This window comes from Chanos chanos, chromosome 1 (genome assembly GCF_902362185.1).
Source record: "Chanos chanos chromosome 1, fChaCha1.1, whole genome shotgun sequence".
Classification (NCBI taxonomy): Eukaryota; Metazoa; Chordata; class Actinopteri; order Gonorynchiformes; family Chanidae; genus Chanos; species Chanos chanos.
Window position 1 is genome coordinate 10,504,771 of NC_044495.1, and position 25,476 is coordinate 10,530,246.

At 39.1% G+C, this 25,476-nt stretch overlaps 1 protein-coding gene across 1 annotated transcript in view; it reads right to left on the reverse strand.

The window, feature by feature from the left end:
* adck1 (aarF domain containing kinase 1) overlaps window positions 1-25,032 on the reverse strand; it is an 88,675-nt gene extending 63,643 nt beyond the window's left edge. The window contains exons 1-2 of the mRNA XM_030787108.1: window positions 24,899-25,032; window positions 24,645-24,728 (exon numbers count right to left, since the gene is read on the reverse strand). Coding sequence (XP_030642968.1) covers window positions 24,645-24,728; window positions 24,899-25,027 — 213 coding nt within the window. The 5' untranslated portion in view covers window positions 25,028-25,032. The remainder of the gene's footprint in view (window positions 1-24,644; window positions 24,729-24,898) is intronic.
* Window positions 25,033-25,476: the final 444 nt, after the last annotated feature.

Consider the following 25,476-nt stretch of genomic DNA (forward strand, 5'->3'; position numbering starts at 1 on the left):
GTCAGTTATGTGAGCAATTACTTAAGCGGCGCACATGACATATGATGTAGTGTCTTGAGGAAAAAAAAAAAACTCTTTTATTGTGTCACTCCCCTATTTCCAAAGTCATGGCCGTTTTTCTCAATCTTATTATCTTCAAGTTATTTCACAGCACTTAAACGGAGCGCTTTATCCTTCGTCTATTCCTGTCGAGTGGTTTTCATAATCAGTTGAGTAAGTGGAGGTAAATATAAAAAGATCTTGTTGTTTTTACCATTCAAGGTCAGAGACTACATTCTGCCGGCCAGTTTTACAACTGCTACTTAAAATGAGCAGAACAATATGGAGGTAGGGTGCACTGGGACTCTCGTCTCTCTAAACCTGATGGCCAAATCGACTTTCCACTCATATAGTAAGTGAGCCTGAAGGGAAGAGTGCTAATCAATGAGGTCCAACGTCCCCAATCTGTGAATGGTTGAGCACACATATTAATTTTTTATTGATCAAGAAACCTTGGTTTTATGTCGCTAGAGAGATCCCAGCGTGCTCCGTGAACAAACACTGCTTTGTTCATCTGTAATTGATACTTACGGTGAGCGTGTTAGGAAGATCAGGAGAGAAAATCAGAGATGATAAAACTGACAATTGCCAGAAACACACTGTTTTCTAAGCCTTTTAAAACACCAGTTCTGAGTCACTGTGGCATATCAGACAATGTAAATGCTTTATTGTGAAAAAAAGAAAAAAAGAAAAAGAGGCATGCAGCCACAGATGGAATAAACCGAATATGGTAACTCTCTCTCCAGCAGCCCATTTCAAAAGAAATAAAATGATTCTCTCTGTGTGTCTGTGGTATTACATGGCGGCTTAGCAAGTTATTCCTTTTGTAGGCAATGAGGGCCACATGCTTTTTCTAGAAACTGCATCTGCTATTGCATGACAATTACCGCTTTACATTGTGACTTTGTGAATAACCCTAGGGAGAGTACAATTTAGTAGCTGTCCAATCTCAGAAAAATTCTCAGCAGTCAATAAACGCACACAGGACTATTAAAAAGGTTCTATTTTTCTATTTTTTTCCTCTGTTATGTTCGATGGCTACCTCCTATCGCAATTTGAAATTGTATAGCCAGATGGAGGTGCCGTGGGGTCCGTTTGTCTACCTCCTGGCGGTGACAACAAATTAACATAAAGTAATGAGTTGGCCAAGTAGAACGGATATGCACTTAGCCCCGTTAGCAGCGATCCCATCCAGCCAAGTGGAATGACTACTTCTTTACTTTAGGAAACGGGGATAACAGCAAAATACACATCTGGGAAGTCATCTATCTGTTTCTATGTGTTATTTTGATACACTTGTCATTGTCATCACCAAGAGAAAGTCACAGTGAAGAATGTTTGAAAATGCTCATTGGAACTGTTAAACCTTTTTAAAAACCTTTCTTTTTCTTTTCTTTTCTTTTTTTTTTTTTGGATTTTGGAAAATGTTCAGAGTTCTAGAACTTGTGTCATAACAGTCGGCCCTATTTGATAAACACATTCCAGAGAAACACATAATATGTTGTCTATTTGTGCATTTCGCAGTAAGACACATCTCACAACATTCTTTAATACAGGTGAGCTGAGATTTCTCCAGCTCCTATCTCCAGTACGTTTTAAATCAGTTGAAATCAGCTTGTTATTATTCAAGACAAGCCCCTCTTATTCCACTGCGACGAGGTTAACCAGCCTGTTTGCAAGATCAGCCAGATGAGAGACTTGATCAGATTAAGAGGATAAGAGGAGGTCAAAAGGCACCATCGACAGACAGCTTGAGTGCTTACAGAGGATTTTAATTGGACTAGGCTGTGACGGGCACTTGTGTTACTACTCAGTTCATCACACGGTGTTCTGTGAATGGAGGTGATCAACCAGGGAATCCAAAGTAAAACTACCATCAACTTGTCGTCCATCGGACCGTCCGGAATAGCCATGCCGATGAATGAATCAGCTGTGTGACATTTGATGGTTCACTCTGTCGTGCCTTGTTTTATCTGTGCTTGAGGTTTGAAGTGTCATTCAGTATCAGTCTTCAACAGGGAAAAGAGGAAAAAAAAAAAATCAAAAAATAAAAGTCACTAACCAGCAGCACCAGATTGTCCTCAGTTAGCCCATATAAGCACCACAACAATCCAGAGAGAACATTCTCACGCTTACCTGAGAAATGATTAATTAAAAAAGCAGATCAATAAAGTCCACCGCGAGCAAGACATTTGCTAAGCTAATCTAAACTACAAGCGCTGTAGTTTAGATTTAATATTAGGCTTTGGCATTCTCTTACAGAAATGAATATTCCACAGGGCATGGTATATTGATCACCGTAGACATACGCAGAGGAAACAGCATATTTTAATCAACGCTTTAATCTGAAGAACGAAAAAGCTGATCCATGACAGGGAGGGCTGGGGCTCCCGCAGCGCACATCTAAAAGCCTTCATCAGCAGCATTTACATTGCAGCCAATTCTTTGAAGTCCAGCAATACAGGATACAGCTGGAACGATCTGGGTAGCATGAACCAGCTGTGTATTTCATTGTCTCACTAACATCCTAATAAATAAACTTTGGGTCAAAATGCCCTCTATATCGGCCCCCTGAGGGCAAAGCAACTTTAAGAGGTTAAAACATATTAAACTGATTGACAGTTACTTCCAACCACCCTTCCTTCCTTCTCTCTTTCTATCTTTCTATCTTTCCTCACTTCTTCCTCCAGTCTCTCTCTCGGGGAGCATGAGCTCTGTTTTTACTTTGGGAAAGGACGGTCAGAGCCAGAGTCACTAAAAGCAAGCATTACCACACTGTACTTAATGAGTGATTTTAAAGTGACTGGACACTCAGCGAGGAATGTAATACACCACGGTCATTTTTGTTCACATGTTCTGCCTGTCAGGAGCCTTTCATGGTCATTAGCACCACCATAATGTTACTTCCAACACGTCAAAGATAAGGACATTCTTGATCAACTGCTCTCCCATATTCAACGTCAGCCACAACAGACATAGAGTTCCCATTTAAAGTCACAGAAAAAAAATAAATAAATAAAGTGTATGAGAGGTGACTTTTAGAAGGGTCTAATGCATAGTCAGGTTAGATGAGGTCGAATTATAGAGACCCACCTGGTCTCTGAGACACGTTCTGCTGCAGTGGATGCTTCGCTCTGGCCTGTAATTAAACCACTGGGCGCAGGGCTGAATTACCGCTCCGTCGTCCTGTCATCAGTACCTATCACGCGCAGATGGCAAATGGTTTTTCTAAAACCCATTCTTCCTTTTTTTTCCCCACTCCATATAGGAGGGAGTCACTGCACATTACTGACTATAAAGGTATAGAGAAGATCCAATAAGGATATGGCCATAGGTACAGCGCTGAAACAATTTATGTGCATACACGCGGACACATCAGAGCCATTTGTAGATCCTGTCCTTTGGGAACCACTGTTTTATCATTTCATTTAATCCAGTAACTTACGTTTAGTAACATTTGTTTAGTTTGTAGTACCTGGAAAAGAGCAATCTGGTAAGACTAGTCAATTGACCCACCAGCAATAAGAGACAGGGGCAGGGAGTTAGCCCCACGGTTCCATAAAGATGTATTTATGAAAAAGACGAACCTCAGGGGGAGGCACATTTCAAGATTATATTGATATTACGATGAATGAAATAAACACATTCTATAATGTAACTAAGAATATTCTGTTTTGTGCAGTGAAGTTAAATGACCCTGATTAGTGAACTATGACCAATGTATTTGTTCTGTACTATTTATCTGAGGACATTGAGCCTCACTACTTATTTCTTTCTTTCAGATTTAAACGGAAAGGTGAAGCTTTGAAGAGGGATGTCTGTTGAATACGAATAATAATGATGAATGCAAAATAAAGATACTGTCTTCATGTCTCTGTGAGTCATTCATATGTTCCTACTTCATGCTCAAAGGCAATCTGATAAAACCTTGATTCACGATTCCTCCCGTTCATACAAAACTACACTGGATATCCTTCACTTATAGATTAGTCAGAATGTGCAACTAAAGCACATATGAGCAGCAGACACATGTACAGTGTACTCTGTCACCTACCACCTATTCTGTCATCTACCAGCAATGCAACTAGCATAGCAATTTGGACAGACGCCATTTTCTTCTCTATCTCTCAAGCCAGTATGTGACTGGCAGCAGCATGTTTTTTTTTCCCTTCACCTTCACCACAATCTGCACGCTTCTAAACAGGTGAACAGATTGGCGTAAGACCCCTATTCCTCCTTAAAGTGTGACGACGTCCACACGATTACAGCAGCCACCAACCATTACACACCATTCACTCAGCAGTGACTGGTAATTTAAAGGTCTAATGGCCTCAACCTCTATTTGTGTCACGCAGATCCTCCCTCTCCATCCCTGATTCAAAGGCCAGTGAATAAAAACTGGGTGACTAAAGAGCAGACATGTCCCACAGTGCTCCCAAACCTCCAGATGGAAACCAATAACTTACCAACAGAGGCAATGTATCAGGACTGAGATGGCAACCCACCTGTTTGAGTTGCTTGCATTTACAATTCATTATTTATTTTCATTTTCCCTAAACTGTTAGCCCTTTTTCCTCCCAATCCGGCACATCCAACCTCTTTGCCAATCTGGAAAGGTGAGATCTTATGTATGTATGAATCCGCCGATAGTTTGAGTAGTTAACCATCCCTTTTTTGCAGCTGAAGTTTACAGCCATCTCTACAGGTACCTGGGTGAAAACCCAGGGTATTTCCCTGGATTTGGCTGTTATCATTGATGTCAGGGGGCAGCGAAGTGCAATTACAGAGAGCGGTCTGCCCCTCCCAGAGCACGGGCAGTTGTGCTTTTTGAGATGCCCTAACCAGCGAACAGAAACACTGGAATTCAAACCCACGACCTCAGCATTGCGACGTGTAGTTTACCAATGCCCCATCCAAGCACCCAACGTCAACAGTGTGTTATGAGCGTCCTCTGAGAAATCAAGCAAGAGAGGCACCGTCTTCCAAAGCGGATGACACATGGAATTTCAGTTTTCAAAAAAGAAATCTGCTTGTACCAATTAACAGCAGATTCACATTAGTGGCTCTGGCTCAAAAGCCTTCAGTGGCACTTCAGTGTGTAAGAGGCACGTAGAGTGCACTCAGTGCCCCTTTTAAGCTAAAAGACAGAGGAAATGAGTTCTGCAAATATGGGAGGTTTTCATCAAGTGTCTCAACCGATGACTTGAGTCAGATACTTGGAAAACAGCCCGATCTCCCTTTAGAAGGGGACAAATGCTGTCACAAATGTTGTTTCTACCAATGTGGAAAGAACATACTGAGCTTGAAAGAAAAACAAAATTAAAGCCCGTTCCTGCCAAACTGTCTACTTGCAATGGAAGCGCACAAACCATACTCGGAAAAATTATGAAACCAAGTATGGCGAGCGAGCCACAATGACAACGGCCGCAATTGTATTTCATTAAAACAAGCTCCAATCCGTCCCTTTTCTGGAAGCCTTAGAGTTAACTGTTGAATTCTTATCTCGGATTGTGAAACGTAAATTTGTTCCACAAAGAGAGATGGTTAAAATATAGAAAAATTTGTTCTGTGTCTGGAGGTTTCCAAAACGTGACATAAACGCGGCGTTACAATTATTTGAACAGTAAAAACATCTCATCAAATGCAATTAATGTAACTATCCTAACGTACTCATAAAATCAATTGTTGATGGATGCCACAGCCATGCTGTCAGAGACCAGTAATGGGATTTAAAGAGTCCCCTGTTATTTTCACATCTTCTTCATTAATTAATAAAGAAAAAAAAACCCAAAAAACTAAAAGCCAGTAACTAAAATAAATGGTTTACCTAATCATTCCTGTCACTTAAGAGAGCGTATAGTCTCAGATATTTCAAGTATAGTATATAAATGTAATTAAATATTAAGTCTGCATTCACATCGCTATTTCACAACAACCCCATCTGGCTGCAGTAGCTTTAATCAGTGGCTAAGAATGACAAAAGTAGCCATGAACATACACACTGACTAAATGTCACATGTGAGGAACAAAGGAGAAGGGGGACTGGAGAACAGAACAGAGGCAATTTAGCACTCAGACACAGCTAATTTCATGCTCTGCATTTTATTGTCATGCCTCAGTAATTCTCAGCCTGCAAGGCATGCGCATGACACATCCCCCTCCCACCTCCCCCACCCCAAATAATCCTAGAGCACTAAGAGCCTGTAGGACCACTACACTGGCCCTCTGGTTGTACAAGATTGCTACGGCCCAAAGATGTAAACACTATTCAAATTTATAGCGGGGGAAGTCTAATGTGTCATTGCAATCAGGGTTTAGTGGGTTTATTTTGCCACCGGCCCTCAGGTCTCTTTCAACCTCAAGGTCTCTGTGTATCAGGGCTATCCACTTCATTGTTGTCTCAACGCTGATGAATGTGAACAGGTCATTATCATTTTTATTCATCGTGAAAAAACAAAGAGAAATATTCGGCGCGGTAGTCTGGAGGAAGTGTTCTCACCAAGGGCCTTACGTACCCAAAATAGTTGTATTTCAGTTTCTTAACAAAATCGGTTTCATCGCTCTCACGTTTTGGAGAACAGCCGATTTGTCGGAGAATTACAGTCGATTCTACCATTGCAGCATTCTGACATAATGAACATCTACCCTCTGAATGAAAACATGAAACGTTTAGAGGTGATCACCTATATTGATTACTGAAAACATGACACACAGAGGACCTGAGAGAAAATCATCACACAAAACAAATGTACAAAAATTAAGGATTCATTGATTCCACAGGCTAACACTCAAACAGAATATAAAATAATTCAACTATACAACACAATAAATTTGTCAGAGGGTATGTCTTTTCAATGCCTGTGAGTTGGATGTGAAGCTTTGATTGGAGTCAGTGTGGCACCTTTAATAAAACCACTCTGGCCTTGTAAAGGCCCTGTTTATGGCATATTTAAAAATTTATACTGAACATTCATCTTACTTTCTAAATATACACATCAATTTACTTGTTTAAAAAAAATAAATTACAAAAATATTCAGCTTCTGCTGCAGCAATGTGCCTTTCAATAATGTTAGAAAAAAATGGCAAAGGCCACCAACATTTAATCTCTCAGGAGCAGCTTCCTAAGGTAAAAAAAAAAAAAAAACATACTGAAATGCAGTCGGTTAACTGTCCACCAGTGGCACCATTAAGTTCCTCACTCCCGACCTCATTGCCAAAAAGCCTTATTAATTTATTATTACTGACCCCAACTACGTCCATGTCCACGCCTATACTTATGTCCACGGACTGATTCAAGGCCCAAAAGCGCTAAGGTGTCACTGTTTACTGGCCAAGCCAAAATAGAGTCAACCCAAGCATGTTCATATACATTATATTACATGTCAGGGGTGTATGGGTGATGCTTCTGAAAACCACTGCAGAAACCACTTTCCGAAAGCCCCTGAGACCACTGCAAACACTGGCAAGTAAACAACAACAAAGCCCATTATGAAAATGAGATCACCCTCTGTGAGGAGATGGCCTGCCAAGCGCCCATACTGCATACCCCAGGCAGTGCAACACATAAAGATGCCTTTCTTCTCTCTTCTCCTCTCCTCTGATTGGACAGATTGGTAATACAAAGCTTGTAAAAAAAAAAGGGGGTCAAAGAGATTGTGACAGGGCTAGCATCACTTTGTCTGATACCATAATTAAAATGTAAAAGATATGATTTAGAATACTGCTCTCACCAACGTAGTTTCACAACAAATGCAAATTTCACTAGTCCTAAAGTCTCTATATACCAAGCAGGTTGTTTGTTCCGACATGCTGTAATTAAAGAGTCCATTTAGCAAATGTTCACTCCTGTAACCAAAGACGTCTGAATTACACACCTCTATGTTAGGAACACAGAAAACAAAACATAACAAAAAAAAAAAAAACACTCCACAGACTCACTCTCTTCTAAAGATCATTCAGCTTGTGGTAAAATGACACCTCATCTCAGGTACAAGTTCATTTGTATTTAACCTCAGCTCCAAGGGGAAAAAAATGAGACTGTGTAAACTAACAGTGGCCTGGAGAGGAACCAGTAATGAGGGAGAGAGACAGGTCAGAACTTTGGTATCAGAAAATATTCTACTCTTGAAATGAAGACTCAGTGGTGCAACCTCAACTGCAGGTTTAGTTACACGACAACAGGAATTCTGGGATATATGGACATGTGAATATCCACAAGACCTTGAGATAAATCCAAAGCTTGACTTTATGTAAGCATTCTTCTTCTTCTTCTGCTCGTCATCACTCAGAATTCTCACACATTGCCATACCTCAGTACCACTAAATATCAACATGAAATGTTCCTGTCCGTAGACAGAACAAATGACAGTGCACAAAATGAAATCTGAATTTCTGTTATGAGAGTTATTGACAATATTGTTCATGTCCATCCACTTAATCACTATTATTGAGCAATGAATCATTAAACACATCACAAATGTGTGACGGCAGATGGAAAACTACTTAAAATTCAATAAACAACTGATGTTTTAGCAACTTTCATTTTTCCTTCTTTTAGGCAAACTCAAATAAACTTTCCATATAGACGTCAAGTAGCAAATATCCGATTTAACCTGAAACATAAGACCAGTTGGGTTAGAGTGAGGAGAGGCGAATCAAATTCAAAGACAGTCCAGGGTAGGAGATATTTCTTAAAATGGGTTTGACTGAAGATCTATCAAAGTCTGGGTTGTACTGATGTTTCTGTGTGCCAGGTGCACATCTTTTTAAATTTAAATTTTCTTTTTTCCAAATCTTGATTTAAGGACTTGTCTGACTGAATAGCTTTTCATGAGATACACTGTATCATAGGAATCATCAGTGATTCAGAGGAGCAAAGCACCATGGATAAGCTTTTTTTTTTTTTTTCGGAAAGAAAGCTTCATCTTTCTCTTTAACTTCAGCTCTATATTCAACCTTCACTCTTTGTATATCTAGTCCTGTCTTGTGTTCAAATGTCTGATAATAAACCTTAATGAGAAATAGCAGAGAACTGGATCAAAGGATGTTGTGTTGGCTGGGCTGCAATTGAACAATCATCTCTACAGTTCAAAATAATGATGGCGACCACCTTTAAGAGCTGACACTCAGTATTAAAAAGCCTCCTGTGGACCCCTTAACAAGCCACAGAATAGTGCTAGCATTTCCTGTCATTTATTTGCTTGCCTCAATAGGAGTCAATAAAAGCCTTATAGTACTGCATGTGCTTCAGCAATGGCAAGAGACAACAGGGTTAAATGCAACAGACAACAGGGTTATGTTAAGAAAACCATCAGACTGCATGTTAATTAGAACTCTTCTGGCCAATTAATGAGCAAAGAAAGGGTAATAAAAACAATTAGGTATTGATTATGAATTGTATAATGACACTGAGTGTGTGTGTGTGTGTTAAAGCTATCAGTTTGCAGCTGTGTTCACTTGCACTCTGCCAGTTTTAGTTGGTGTTCAGACTGGCAGTGGTGAAAATGACAGTAAAATTAAGTATTTATGTGTGCTGCTGAAATTGAGGTTGTCAGCATTCCTTCAAACTCAGCCGGTGACAGAATGAAAATATTAAATGCTCCAATTTTGCGCGTCGTCTCCCTAAAGGAATCTCGCAAAGGCTTGTTCTCTGCACTGACGCTTTCGAAAAACCTTGAAGGTCTGGAGTTATGTATACTGATATTTACACATGTCCCTTGGAACCGGTTGCTTTGAACATTGTCAGCAAATGCTTATCACAGCCAACTCACACAACCAATGAAAAAAGGATGGGAGGTCTTTAGATAGTGCTGCCATCTAGTGTTCGCTGAAAAAAAACAAAAAACTTTTTCTCCTGAAAACAGCTGGAACACCGTTCCTCAATATCCCAGCCCAACAAAATTTGTTAGATTAAACATAGAAAAGTTAATATGATTACATTGTCAATTTGACGACATTTAAAGATCAAACAGCTACATCAAGGCATCAACTCTATATTGAGTTGGATTTGTGTATCTGCTCCTCTAAAACTGCAGTCCTGTAACTTTTATTGTATAGTTTTTGAAGGGCTGGAAAGTTTAAACTGGCAGCCTGACTATGGTCTGAGAAAGAAACAACCAAAATAAGCTCTGACATCGAGGAGAGAATGAGTTATGTCACTGGCTACTGAGATTCTGAGGGGAAAAAAGGGACTTAATTTGTAAAAGTCCCACTAATGAACTACTCAGAATTGAAATAGCTCTTTAAGGCATTTAACAGCCAGAAGGAAAAGCATACCATCCCGAGCATGGAAAGCAACATAAATGAGAATTAAATTTCCCCTTTAACCCTGCTTCCACATCTAATGTTCTTCATTGCTAACCCTAGCGCAAATGCCAATAGGGCAAATAAAAGGCACTCTATACTCTACAGAGAATTCAATCAATTAGGGTTTTAACATCCACCAATCCCCAACCAAATGCAGTCAACTGAAGTCAACTGGCTCTCTTTTACTTAATTCACCAGAAGAAAAGCCACACTTGAAAATAAAATGACATAAATCTGATCAAGACATGCAGAGCTGAAAGTGTAGTCGCATAATGTTATTGGATATTGCATTCATGTGCTTAATGTTATAAAGACTTATACTCTATGTAACCACACTCTTATACATAAACACATGAATCAGAAAAATCTATTTCACATGTAGGCCTAACAATCTTAATGACACCCAAGAAAATCTCTGTGCTAATTACTATCTCCTGATATACATAAATAAATGCACATTTGGTTAAGCTTTCAGTTCAAGTTTGAGAAGATGTTTGTGTTTATTTTAATGCATGACATTTCTTTTGTGAAATCATCTTAGGCAGTGAGTTATACATTATCAGCTCACAATGCTTACATGTTCATCACACAAATTCCAGATGTGATGTGAATCAAAGATTTGAATGCAATTTCTAAAACAGTCAGCTCAAAATCAAACACATTGACAGTATTGCCTTGATAGCACAGCTGACAAAACACTAGAATCAACACTGTTTGTCCTTTTTCCATAAGCCAGTTCGCCTTGCCTTTGCTGCTTTTTTTTCGCTGGCATGATTTTGAAAAGAAGAGCACAATGTAACATCTGTGTGACTTCTGGCATACGATCCACCATTTCCTGACACTGCAGCAGAATCTGAGCGCGGTGGAGCTGTCGTGAAATGAGCTGCTTTAATCAACCAACCAGCATCCATCAAATTCTACTTTATCAGACTGCATGATCACTTAAAATGTTACTGAAACACACCATCTAACGAAAGCACAGGTTTGCAAAAAACGGAGTTAAGTTTGCCAAAAGAAAAAAAAAAAAAAAAAATATATATATATATATATATATATATATATATACACACACACACACACACACACACACATAAACACATACACACACACATATATATCCTAAATATACCAAAACTATATGTATATACTATAAACATACATACTTGGTGCCCCCTAAAAAGCCTGTCTCACATACATCACATTCTTGCTGCCAAATCTCCAGAACTCAAACCAACAGAGAAAAAAAATGCCATTATCGCAAGAAAGAGAAAGAGAACTTAAATGATCTTCTTTTATCCTTAAGACAGATGGACATATCCATCACCTGCCTTCAGGTGAAATGCCTTGCTGAGGTTGTCAGTATGATTTCCAATTTCTTTAAATGTTAATCCAAATATGTTACAGGATGGACTTGACGATCATTTTAGTATTGTGTTAGATCTGACATTATTGTTTAATGACAGGATGCAGACATATGCTCCAATCCCACTCAAAATGGCCTTTTTTGTCAATTAGGCAAACATGGTGTTAAGTTATGGACATTCTCAAAGACAGAAGCATCTCAGACACATACTCTGGAGGTCAGTGTTCAGTAAGAGAGTGTAGTAAGAAAATAACATAACACAGGTGATCAGCGTTTCCTTTCATCACTTATTTTGATTACATAAAATTGATGAAATTTGAATTTTTTTTTAACTTCTATTTTGACGTATTATTTTATACACAAGTCAAATAAATGGTTCATCTGAATGTGAAAGTGTACAAGTGAGATTCTTACTGCTTGATTTGTGTTTCAGAACATAAAACAACTTTAGCATTCAGACTGTAAAATTCCAGTTATTTCAGAGTCCATCTGCCAGCCTTTCCTTTCAGTGACAGATATTTTTGCAGGAACAATACAACTGGTGCCACTTTTGCCAACTAACATCTGGTACTTTGATTTTGCAATTTTCTCATGTTCAATCTCCAGTAAAGCGATCTAATTCTAATATGAAATTTGACTCTCTCTCTCAGAGTTCACTGACACTTCGTGGAATCGAGATACATAAAAAAAGACGTATGCACTAAATTGTCGGGACTTGAATCTCCAATCTCCCGTCGCTACAGCGGCCAAACAGTAAAATGTCAAACTTTACTGTATCTCCATTCTCACTGAATAACACCAGCATAACAGTTCATCCGCTGCACTCATGTGATGTCTTCACTATATCTCCTCTGACATTGCTACAGCCTATTCCATCCTTTTCTTCTCCTTCTTCAATGACTGCTCTAGTCAGCAGGTCCTTCCAATCTGATATAAATTATTCATTATGTCTAAAGGAGCTACGTTTAATTTACAAATCAGCTGTTCACGTCCTCCATAATGATATGCTAATAGCTAAGGAGACTGAACTCCCACAGCTGGGATCCCTCTGAGTGAAAAAGTGTTTAGGATTGTATAATCATGCCAAGATAAGGGTATTTGTAGAGGTAGTTATGCTTTCTTGTACAGTGTTGCATCTCCCCTTTGTCTTAATCAGCAAAGTCAGCAATAGAGTCCCTATCTCCATAGGAGAGATCAAGGTGAAGAGAGTTGTTGTGGTGTTAAATCCAAGACACACAGAGGACAGAAGGAGTTTTACCTCTTGCTTGCAGTATAAATATATAGTTCTCTTGAAGTGTAGTAGGCGAAACATTGTCGGCAGTTGGGCAAATCTCAGTTCAGACAAAATGCCTTTGATTCATGCTCAGCGTCGATTTGCACTTAGATGCTTTGAGCACCCTTGTCTAGGTTTTGGTGACTCTAGCGATTTGCTCTTTCACAGATCAACGTAGGTGTCATCATTGGCTATAAGCACAGCTCAGTAGGGTAGAGAGATCAGTTTTACTTGCACAGTTCTACCTCTCCATTGACAAAGACATGAACAGAAAAGAGAAAGCTGCAGGAGACGTCTCCCGTGCATTTCTTCTGCACCAATCTGTAAGTGCAACTCTTGAAATACCACATCAAAAGACAGCCTCTGGACAGAAGTAGGTGAATAGAAAGACATACAAAAAAATCACACTAACCGAACAATTTTGCAATTTATTTCTTAACTGTGGGACAATATCTGCTGCAAGAGCTCCAGTCTGTGTATATCACTTTGGATAGCTTACAACAAAGTAAAATGATGGCAGAAAAGAGATCAGCTGACTTGTTTAACTTTAATTCCCGATGGTTGAATTTTCTTGAGGCAATTTAGAAATCTTTATCAAAGTTTTCATCATTTCGGTGGGCTGAACAACACACTCTAAGAACAAATTATGAATGACCTTGCGCTATGAACAGCATCTTCATTTTTATGAGATGTAACTCTAATGAAATCACTACATGTTAAACCATAGTAAATGAAAGGAACACAATATATTTCCTTATTGTATGCAATTCATTACGCAATATATATGCTTATTATATTAGTATTATCATCATTATTATTTGTTATTTATTGTAATTATTGTTATTAATGTATTTTTGAAAGTATGGCCATGTTCAAATGGTCTCAGGACCTGCTTTTTTAATTATGGTTGCAGTATAGCCCATGGCAATCATACTTGGAAGGGTGTGAAGCCATAAACTATTCATGAAAAAAAAGGTGTTTGATTAAGTCATTAGGACCAATTGGAGTCATCACTTATCAAGCACAAACGAACATCCAAATTGAGTCCAAGATTAGGGCTGGGTACTGTACTTCAATACTTTTATGTATTTTTACAAACAAATTGCTTAGATACTATCCAGTATCGAAAAATGCCTTGTCATTCGGTACCAAATTTCGATACCTAAGGAGTAAATCTCATCAGCGTCAGTGAGCCAATAAGCATACAACATGCTTGTACCAAGATCTAATAATGCTGGTGATTGGCTGTCTAACGTAACATTAAACGAACACGTCATAGAGGCGTGCAGGAAAAACGCTACGTTACACCCAGAGAAGGGGCTCATGTATGTGTGTGTTATTGTATTTTGAGAGGCTTGACTACAGGGGGCAGCCATGGACCAGAGGTTAGTGAACCGAGCTCATGATTGAGGGGTTGCCGGTTTGATTCCCAGGACTGACACCCATGGCTGTGTGCCCTTGGGCAAGGCACTTAACCCCAGTGCTCCCCCTCCCCCGGGTGCTGCCCACTACTCCTGCATCTGGTGTGAGTGTGTTCACTACCGGAGTATTGAATGGGTTAAATGCAGAAGACAAATTCACTGCTCACTCTTCACAGTGTATGTGTGTGTGTGCGATCACAGAGAGTTACATTTTTACAGTGTGCATCGCATAGTAGGTGTAAAAATGTCTAAGGGTGTGTTCACACGTCTTTTTTGATGAAAAACGCTGACCAGAGCATTTTTCAGGTAGAAGAACACGCTGACAGTAATTGTTTCCAAACAGTTGAGAGCGTCTTTTGTTGCCATGACAGCAGTTAACATAATAGTTTTGCTAATGACAAGCAATAAACACAAACGCTTACCAGAAACTCCTAGGATCCAACCACTCCAAATGGCCTCTTTATGATAAATGTTATGATACAGTTTAACAGTCATGTCATATAGCTCAGTGTGCTCAGAAACTAGCACAATTAACTTCTCCACCTCTGCCTTCGCCATTTGTGGTGGTTGTTATGGGAAATGACAGGTCTCACTACACTTGTGATTGGTCAGCCGTCAAAAAAGCACTAGACATGGAGCACTTTGTACACTAACACATTGTGGTAAATAGGTTTATACGAAACTGCTTTGAGTGTGTAAAAATGCCAAGGAGCTGAAAAATAAAACTAAATATTTGTACCGTAATGTGTAATGTAATTTTCTTTTTTGTTAAAATGGAATTTCATAAAAATGGTATCGAAAAAAGTATCGTCCAAGAACCGGTATCAAAGTCAAGGTATCGGTACTGGCAACCGTATTGAAAATTCTTGAACGATACCCAGCCCTATCCAAGATCCAAGTCTCTCTAAGTCTCACCAATGCGTTAAACCAGGACTGCCCAATTTGCTCCCTTTGTTTTGGCCCGCCATGGCATTTGACAAGCTCGTGCTTATTCTCCTATTATTTTGAAAGTGCTGTAACATCCTAACTGTAATGACTACAAAATAGGGGTGGACGATCTGATGATCTTATGTCGTGGACAATCTCAATTTAGCATATGATCTGCTTTTCAGAGGAATTGTACAGATCGCGTCATTAAATAAATAAGGATACAGCGCTGTCCAAACTTTCCTACTCCACATGAACTAAGCAAAAGAGTGATTGGTTGTGACACAGTTAGGACGACGCTCATTGGATGCACTACACATCTTGGAAGTGTAGCTCATTTTGTACACAGCAGACAGCATGGCGGAGGAAGAAGACTTGGTGCAGAAAAAAGGATCTGTTTATGTAGTTTGAAAATGGTTTGGTTTCTCTCGATCAGATGTTCAGCAATCAAATGTTACGTGGAAAGTTTGCAGGGGGAAATGTTGGGATGAGTGGAGGTAATACCAAAAACATATTCAACCATCTCAAACGAAAACATCCCAAAGAAAATGCCGAAAGTTTATCTTTGCGGGCGGCAATAAAGGTAGAGTTTGAGAAGACGACAAATTATGAACAAAGCGGTACAACTAGTATTTTGAAATTAGTTTTGGCATCTTTCATGTTATATTGTCTTTAATCGAATACAAATAGAAAAATTCAAAACTATTTATGGTTGGGTTGTAACGATCCTACGTTTTAAAAGAGGTGAGAAAATTTGTGATTCAGATCGTGGAGTGTGATTGTCATACGATCTTTTAGCCAGGTCGGCCACCCCACGTATAAAACGTAAATTTTGTGCCGCTAAAAAGTACATAAACTGAGTTTTATGGCAATGTACAGCACAGGGCTGTTAAGCTTCCCTATGAAATTACATACATCTTATCTACGAAGAATTACGGTATTCTCGCTCTTCCCCTTCCATTTTTCATTTTTAATATTTGGTTTCAATATAATTTTTACACAACGGCAGGGAGTGATAATCGTAAAAAGTTGCTCAATTTTTCAAGCTGAAGTTAAATTTCCACTCTCGATTACAAAGGTGGACAATACAGCTGCTTTCAACTTCATTTTCTAAAGCACTTTGAGTTGCATGCATTTTCTGTCAGAAAGGTGTCTTTCGTTTTAAATATGTTCATGTTCTCAAAAAGAAGAATATGGATGTTTTATGTTTTTGATAATCATTTCTGCAAATTAACATAATTACTGTTAAGCAGATTAAAGAGTAGTGTTTTTATTATTTTGAAATTTTAGTTTTAGATTTAGAATGTTCATTTTCATTAAAATATAATATATTTTAACATAATGCAATTTCACATAACATCAACATTTATTTTTGGCCTGCAGCCCTCCATCCAAATTAATTTTTGGCCGTTCATAGGAAAGAATTTGAGCACCCAGCTTTAAACCCTCTGTACAAAGCAGAGTATAGTGTGTATGTGAGTTCGAAATTATTAAACTGATTTTCAGGGCCTAATAACTTTTGGGGAAGAAAAACAAAAAGTTTGTAAGCAGATTTTGAAGGAGCTACCATGGGGGTTTCACTCTGAACTTTGAAATGATTGTGTAGTCCCTGCATATGCTCAACTTTCAAGAGCAGGAGGAAACCTGTGAACTGATGAGAGCAGCTTTGTTCTACCATGCATGCAATCCACTTCTGTTCATGAACTGAGTCCCTCAATTTCTCTGCCTATTCCCCAAAGTCATTTCATTGGTTTTAACTACAATCTGGAGACAGATGAACAACCCATTTATACTGATTGGGTCTGTTAGATATTTTAGAAGCTACATTAGCTCTATTTCAGAGTTCCAAAAATTGATTCCACGACAATTTTAAGACTAGGTGATGTTAGGACAAAGACTTAAATGAAAATTCCTAGGACTCTTGACTGAAGTATCCTAACAATCGCCAAGCTCTGGATTCCCCTAAGGGCAATATAGCTATATAACCTTGGCTATGATGTACAGAGTCTGTGTGGTCCAGACCCATACCTGGCGCAACAAGATTAGCATGTATACAGACTTAGACATACACCTGTAACTGTCTCAGAACAACAGGTAAAGAGAGGAATGCAGTTCACTGATAACAAACATAAAATAAAGAGTCTATTTTTCTCTTGCCATCACATTCAATTTATCAATGCTCTCATTTTTATGTCTTCTTTAGTTTTACTTACCACAAATTAATTTTTTTTAAAAGGTAACTTAAAAATGTAAGAAAAATTATAGAGGCCTCAAAAAAAGTTACAGCTAATGATTAACAAAAAGAAAAAAAAAAACCTTATATGACCTTCATCTCCTTCTCAGAATCCTGAGCCATTAATCATGCTGAAAAATGGCCACCGTTTCATTATCTGGCCTCTGCACCATAGGTGCTCTCCCACACGGCTGTTAGACTGGATAATCAATTACACCATATCACTCCAATTAACAAGGCATGGCCAGGCCACAGAAGGAAGAAAAGAGAGGCAGGCAGACAGAAACACACGGAGAGAGAGAGAGACAGACAGACAGACAGAGAGAGAGTAATGTGTTAAGTAATGAAAGATCGGTATTTCCGCTAAGGTCAAGGAACTAAACAGCTTGGATTTAAGTACATGAAATCAAGAGAGTCATGCTTCACATATGTGCCAAGCTGCTGCCATCTGTACGATCAGTAAACAGGGTCAGACCATTCAGCTACCACCCATGCATTCTTAACCTGCTTAATGAGTAAGGCATGCAAGATATCTGGCTAAGCATGTTATAATATTCAACTCTGTCTGTTAAATTATAAAGATGGGCCACTGAGAAATGTGTAGGAAGATATTTCAGACAGAAATTCACCTATGACACTGTGACCCTGGCTTAAGTCTATAAAGCCATGGAGTCTACTTTGTAGGAATAACTTTTTCACAGTTGGGCAAAAATCAGCTCCATCAAACAGCAGCTCGTCTTGACACAATTTTCTAACCCATTCCAAAAGCCTTCTTGAGAAAAACAACCTGTGTAAGGTGAGATCAATCATTTTGACAAGGAGGTAAAGAATGGTTTTGTTATAGGTGAGGTGAAGGGGAGAGAAACAGTTCTCAACCTAAAGGGCATTTTCCCCTCTAAAGAGTCAACCAAAATCTTGATCCAAATTTCATTTCCTAACTATAAGTGTACCGTCAATGGATAGAAAGCAAAATGAATTCTTCTTCAATCTATCTGACAGTTTTTTGCTGGGATGAGACAGCCTACAGGCTCAGTGCTCTCAAAAATAATAACCAACTATGAGTATGCAGTACATACACTGTACACTATTGATGGATTTCCCTCTGTCACACTAACTCCAGAAACTTCTGCTTTTTGGTTGATGTCGGTGACAATGCTCAAAGACAGCAATGCAGAGTTACAGAAATAGAAATAAAGACACACTTCAGAATAAAAAAAAAAGAAACTACTTAAAATGGCAGGGAAAGTGTCCTCCATCTCTGAAAACTCCATACAACTCTGTTGTGGGTAAGCCAGACTTTACTTGAGCCTTGTTCACTGGGAAAAGACATCTGTAGGACATCTGAGCTCCTCTAGGTGAAGTGGTGTGGAATAAACCCACACCGAGGCCTAATCTGCTGTGCAAAAAGCTCCATGAGGACTAGTTCAGGGATCAGGCCACAGCAGACAAGCACAGATACACACACACACAAACACACACACAAACACACACACACACACACACACACACACAAACATAAGCAAATACAAACAGATTGTCTACACTCAAGTCCCTTTCACCTTGAATAATTCCACACTGAAGCTCTCTAGGGTGCAGCAGCTGCTGCCGAGATATCCCTAAATAAAACGGACATTATAGTCTCTCGCTGGGTGGGCTACCAAGCCACAGCATGGCAGGAGACAGCAGGAGTAAAGATGGTTTCAGAACAAGACTAGAGATAAAAAAGCTGTGATTAAGGAACAGGTGAATTTCTAAGAACCAACACCACAAAAAAGCTACATTTCTTTGGTACCGCTAAGGAGAGGATAAATAAATGTTTCCTCCTTTATGTGATAATACAAAGAATTCAGTATTAGTATTCAATCAGTTTTCTATCTGTTTCTAGCCTGAAGACTTATTCGTTACTTAATAAGGTCGTGGAGCTGTCAGTCAAAGCTTTGTGCATGTGATTACACCTCAAAACACAACACTTAACTGGCCTTGCTATAAGTTGTTATCCCCAAAACAAAATGTGATCGAATCAAATCAAAGAGATACGTAGCATGTTAATACTACACATGATTAAACAGACCATCAAATAAATAATAATAATAATAATAATAATAATAATAACAATAATAATAATAATAATAATATACATCAAATAATCATTTATCAATTTACTATTGGCTGCCTTTTTGAAGAAAATTTTGTGGGATGAGGTACAGTTTTTTAGCTTCTTTGATCAAGGGTACAGGGAGTGAATCTTCCACACTCGGCCTGCGGCAGTGCTCTTTCCTTGGCAGCTGCCTTCACCCTCCATCACCTCAGCAAGACTGGGTGTTGGCATGGCACACACACTGACCCCAAAATAAAGATGACCACATAGGCTACGCAAATCGCATGCACAACCAAGAGCTCAAAAACACATCTACACAGATGCTCTGATTCTGAAACAGTAAATATAGATATGTTAGGAATGGACAAATGCCCGTTATTCACACACACACACACACACACACACACAAAAACTGTGTACAGTGCACAGTTCCAATGTGGCAAGAGTACTCTGTCATTGTGGCAATGTCCTTATTATATCCTGATTATAGACAATTCATTAAACACATAATCAACATTATCAGCAGGACTACTCCTTATTATAATTTGCACGGACAGACAGCAGGTCTTGCAAGAGTGACAGGTCTGGCTTGAAAAATTAAGTTTTATTGCTAAAACTGGACTGTAATGTACCGAGGGATGTTACACTTCCCACGTTCATCAGGAAACGTGCCTAATGACAAAACGAGCCGTCTATGCTCGAGGGAGCGGAAAAAATACAGTAAATTAAATTTTTGATCAAACTCTCCATTTTCACTGCAGTATTCATGAATTTCAGCTTTCTATCTCTGAAACAGCAATAGAGAACAGGAAATCACAGAGTCATGCTAAGACTCCCCACTCTCCGAAAAAAAAAGGACCGCAGAAGTGAACAGTTTGGATGAATGGGCAGGGAAGAGCATGAAACAGCAGGAGAAGGTAGTGTCTTTTACCCCATACCCAGGTAGCACCAGGAAAAACAGATTACATCCTTTCCCGCTCTGATGAATGCTCGACTGAGGCAGTGCCGGGTGTACCTGGTCTCCTGCCTTGCGAACATGAATAATTCAATATGACTGCTATGACTGCCACTCAGTGTGCTACCAGTGTTGTCGTCTGAAACTCCAGGTGTCCCTGTACTGTAATCAAAGCGGGCCGGAGAGGGGCTCATCCCACAGTATAATCCAGTCCTTATAATGCCACTGTTTTCAAGAGGCATGTGAGAGAGCATCCAGGAGTTCTGTATTTCACTCAGTTGGACGTTGTTGTTGCAGCGCAAAGGACAGTAATTAATACTCTATTAGGTATGACATAACTGCCACTGAAATGGTTTTAATCATAAGTCTGGTCTGCAATTGTATAAAAAGGATAGTTCTTTGCAATCATTTTGAATGAAATGGTCTCTCTATTTCAAATTTCAAAAATCAATTCTAGCAAATTAAATGAAATTGAAAGAGATTTTTAAAAAGTGAGAATGAAGATCTTTTGAAACATTTGTCACGTTAAAACTGAATAATTTAAATTTTACACTTTACATTCTTTCTAATTAGTTAAAGCAAACAACAGCAATAAAAAAAGAAAATCCACTCAGAAAGAGAGTATCCTTCTGTAAAACCTCTTTACACAGAAACAGCCTTGTTAATTACAAATAAAAGCAATGTAACCTATGTGATCGATACCAAATCAACATCAGCAGTAGCTGGATTAAGAAAAAAAAACAGACTGCTGGTTCAGAGAATGCTTCTGTGAGGTTACCATGTATTAGAGGTATCACAGCTGTTCCCTGGTGGCCATTTTATGAGTGATAACACATATAATCTCTCTCATCTCCGTCTCAAACTGCTAGGCGGCATGTTTCTGCAGGGGCTTAGAGCCATAGTGACAGTACAGTAAAAACTGTTTTTCCTAACACATAACACAATGGCTGTGTCCAATCGATGCTTCATCTGGAGCCATCAGATAGGGGTTAAAGGTGGTAGAGAGGGCCTTACTGAGAGAGTCCAACTGGGGCTCAAATGATTTCTCACTCTCTCTGAGTGGTTCAGATCAGCCATTTTACCTCCTCCCACCGCTAACTATTGACTACTGCCGTGCAAAGGAGAGCAGGAAATCATGCAGCAAAACAAGAAAATGTCTATGGCAAAGGTTATCCCAGTGAAAAGTGGAACGATCATAAGTCTTATATTCTAAATCCAAAGACTTAGCAGCTATGTGAGCGACATTCAAAATCACTGTGGTTATTGAGCATGCATGAAGCAAGTTTAAAGCTAAATAAAAGCGCAAACAAGTTAAAGATGACATGCTACGCAGAACAAAACTAGAAATTACAAATAATGAAAAATTACCAATACGCCAAACAACTAGCAACTCAAAATGTGTTTACTTCAAACCAAAGAAAAATTGAGGCGGAGTCTCAAAAAACGAGTCACAGTAGGACATGTTAAAACTGTCATCGGTGCAAAGTGTTCTTTAATACACCTTGCATCATTTGATGAATATAAAACAACAATAAGGGGTAATTTAATGGTCTGTAAGTAAGCCTTTTCAGGGGCGCCAAGAGCAGCTGGCCAGGTCCAGAGAGAGCATGGTGGCAGCTAACTGTGTGGAACGCCCCTCATTACAAGAGCAGCCAAACGCATCAGCTACTACAGCTTGACAACACCTGGGAGCTCCCCCATGCTCCTTTACTCTGTTCTCAAGGTACTGTGAGATACTCTGCTCTGAAGCATTGTCCTTTTCATCAAAAGAAAAAAAAGAAAACTAGAGTATCCAGCCTGACTTCCTTTGAAACAGTTTACCGCATGAACCTGAACAAGTAGCAAATTAGCATGTGCTTGACACGACTCTACTTGGATGACAATGATTGAGAGTAAGAGCTTTTCATCCATTTGTAATTTAGAGGCTGATGATCCATATGTTTATTTATCTTAGTTAATGTCCATGCAGCCAAAAAAAAAAAAAAATCAACACCAGTGACAAATTTAACCTGTAATGATCTGTAGCAACCTCATACAAACAACTGCTCTGGATCACCTCTATGGTTTCATAATAATTATGAGGCCAATCTCTTCTGTATATTAAATCAGAGGCTTGCATTAATTCTAATCAGTGCAGCTAGCCAAGCTTGACCGCAGATCCCAAGGGCTGGGGCAAGAGAAGGCCGTCCTTTTTCTGCATTCTCAGGCAAGGTGGGAGGAGGAGAAGCTAACTTAAAAACCTCGCTCTTCAGGGTTCAGTGCCTCCCTCCAGCGACTGTCGCTAACGCACAGCTTTATCGAGGCAGGTGAGATGCTGTGACCTTTCTGGAATGCCGGTGGTTTGAATGCACCTGCCCGAGTCAAAGGTTAGGCTTTTTTACGCATTGCAAATTTTGGCATTACAAATGTCAGGAAGAATAATGCCTGGCATTTACAGTTATTAGCCTGCTATTAGCATGTTTAACATAAAATATGTTGTGATGACATGTTTCAACTATATGTGCTGCCTGGCGTAATCAATGATATTACTTGATCAATAAGCCCATTAACAGGCAGCTTGGAATTTATGGCAGTGTGTCTATGTGAATGCCTTTAAATGCGCATTGCAAGTGGGAATTGAGTTTGTTAACCCAGAGAGGTCAAGCAATTTTGAGGGTTTCAAAACTGCATTTTAATTACACTGTGCTAGAAACCACAGGTTGAGAGAGCAGTATGTAACGTGAAAAAAGAATCTTTTCAAAGACATCGCCTACCTAATATTGTATCATGCTAATCGTGAATTTACCACATATGCAGCAGTGAGGTTACTCTTCATTTTTTTTCTGATGGTCATTACTGACTAATTCCACACAGAAATGCAGTGCAATGTCCTGGTAAGACCGAGAGCTGTGAATGTCCAGAAAATCTGATTTCACGAAGCTTTTGATTTCAAACACAGTACAAATTAATTCCACCAAACAATTCGGTTAAATCGGCTTTATATTTCCTCTTCTAATGTAACAGACCATAGAATGCAACATACCTTTCAATAAGAAATATATCAAGTAATGCTGATAGTCTCCCTCCCAGTCCACTAATGGGGATAGACAACAGTCATAGACATAGACACAGGGGACAGACAACCAATGGGGATAGACAACTGTCGTAGACACAGGCATAGACATACACATAGGCATACACACAGACTCAGACAAAGGCATACACATGGACATAGACATATACATAGGCACACACACAGACACAGACACAGACAAAGATATACACATGGACATAGACATACACATAGGGGACAGACAACCAATGAGGATAGGCAATGGGGATAGACAAATATTCAAACCAAATCTCTGTGAGGATGAATGTTTAGCATTCAAGTATGACACGAAAAAGTCAAAAATAACTGGCTTCAAAGGTTCAATCGAAGCAAAAATGTTCCAATTGCTACTGTCATCGAGTAGGTATCATTTAAAATGGTTTTTCAGAGGTGACTGTATTTCTGTCTAAACCATCTGTCCACTTTCACTTTTACACTGAAGCAGCACATTAAAAAAAGAGATATACTACAAGACCATTTCATTATTTGTTAATCTGACTTTGTGAGATCATAAGTTCTTGTATACCATCAATGACCAGGTATTTGTGAGTTGTGCTTGTTCACTCACTGTAACCTGTCTGTTACTCTGATGAAGCTGATGTTGGCCTATTGCAGAACACTGCCTATCATTAGCTTAATGTCTTGGATGTCAAAGTCATGCACACAAACCCCTTCAGGGCTTGTGTTACTGCATATGCATATCAGCACACTTGTGTCAAATCTAAAGAGGCTAAGTATGCAACTACAACACCTTGTTAAAATGGCTTTAAATCTCCCCTAATGTCCCTATGAAATGCACCCATACAAATATCTCTCGATATTGGCCTACCAGCTTTAAATTGTATGGTCTGATATGATATAGCACTGATACATCTGGTGGTCTTTTTCACCGAAAAGCTGGCTTGGCCAAATAAAGTGGCTACTCAGTAGACTCTTACCTTTGATTTGAGAGCCCAGTATTCCTCTGTCCCATACTGTACATTTCGGAAACTGGTGAGGTAGTCATAACTAATAAAGGCAGTCTAGAGGGAAAGTAAATGGATTTTATCATTATGAACACTTGTATAAAGGACACATATCTTTTACAACAAGTGAATGTAATCATATAAAACAACTCTGAGGCCCATATCTTAGAGGTATACATTCTGTCATCTGTAACATGAGTGAAATGTTTAATCATGTCGACCATTACCGTGGTTGCTGCTCTCCCAAATCTAATGACGCTAAAGTCATTGGGATCAACATTTTTGTTGTACAGGTAGAATCCCGATGAGGCGAACACTGCAGTCGCAGATGACACTTTCAACAACCGTCCCGCCATGTGAGGCACTGTTAATTAAAGAAAAGGAAAAACAGAGTTTCTGAGAAATTCATAGCTGGTTTACATGAACTTTGGGTCCAATAATTTACTTCCAAATTGGCCTACATCCTAGAGGCTATTTGATTTCCTCCTTGTCCCCCAGAGGTTCTACAGTGCATCAGTGACAAGAAGTCAGCTGTCAAATTGGTTAAATGATTTTTAAAACATCTGTAATTCTGTAAAAATCAATAAGCCATCACCTTAGTGACAGAATGGGTTCATAAACGATAAATGAAACCTTTGAATGGAATGCCTGTTAGAAAATACGATGAAGACCGGGTTACCCTGGTTGTTATTATGTAACGGAGTCGAACAAAAGTATTTCTGTTGAATGCCGGGAGTTAAACATAGTTCAAACTATAACATCAGCCAACCCAGTAGAACATGAAGGACATACACCCATGCAAGCA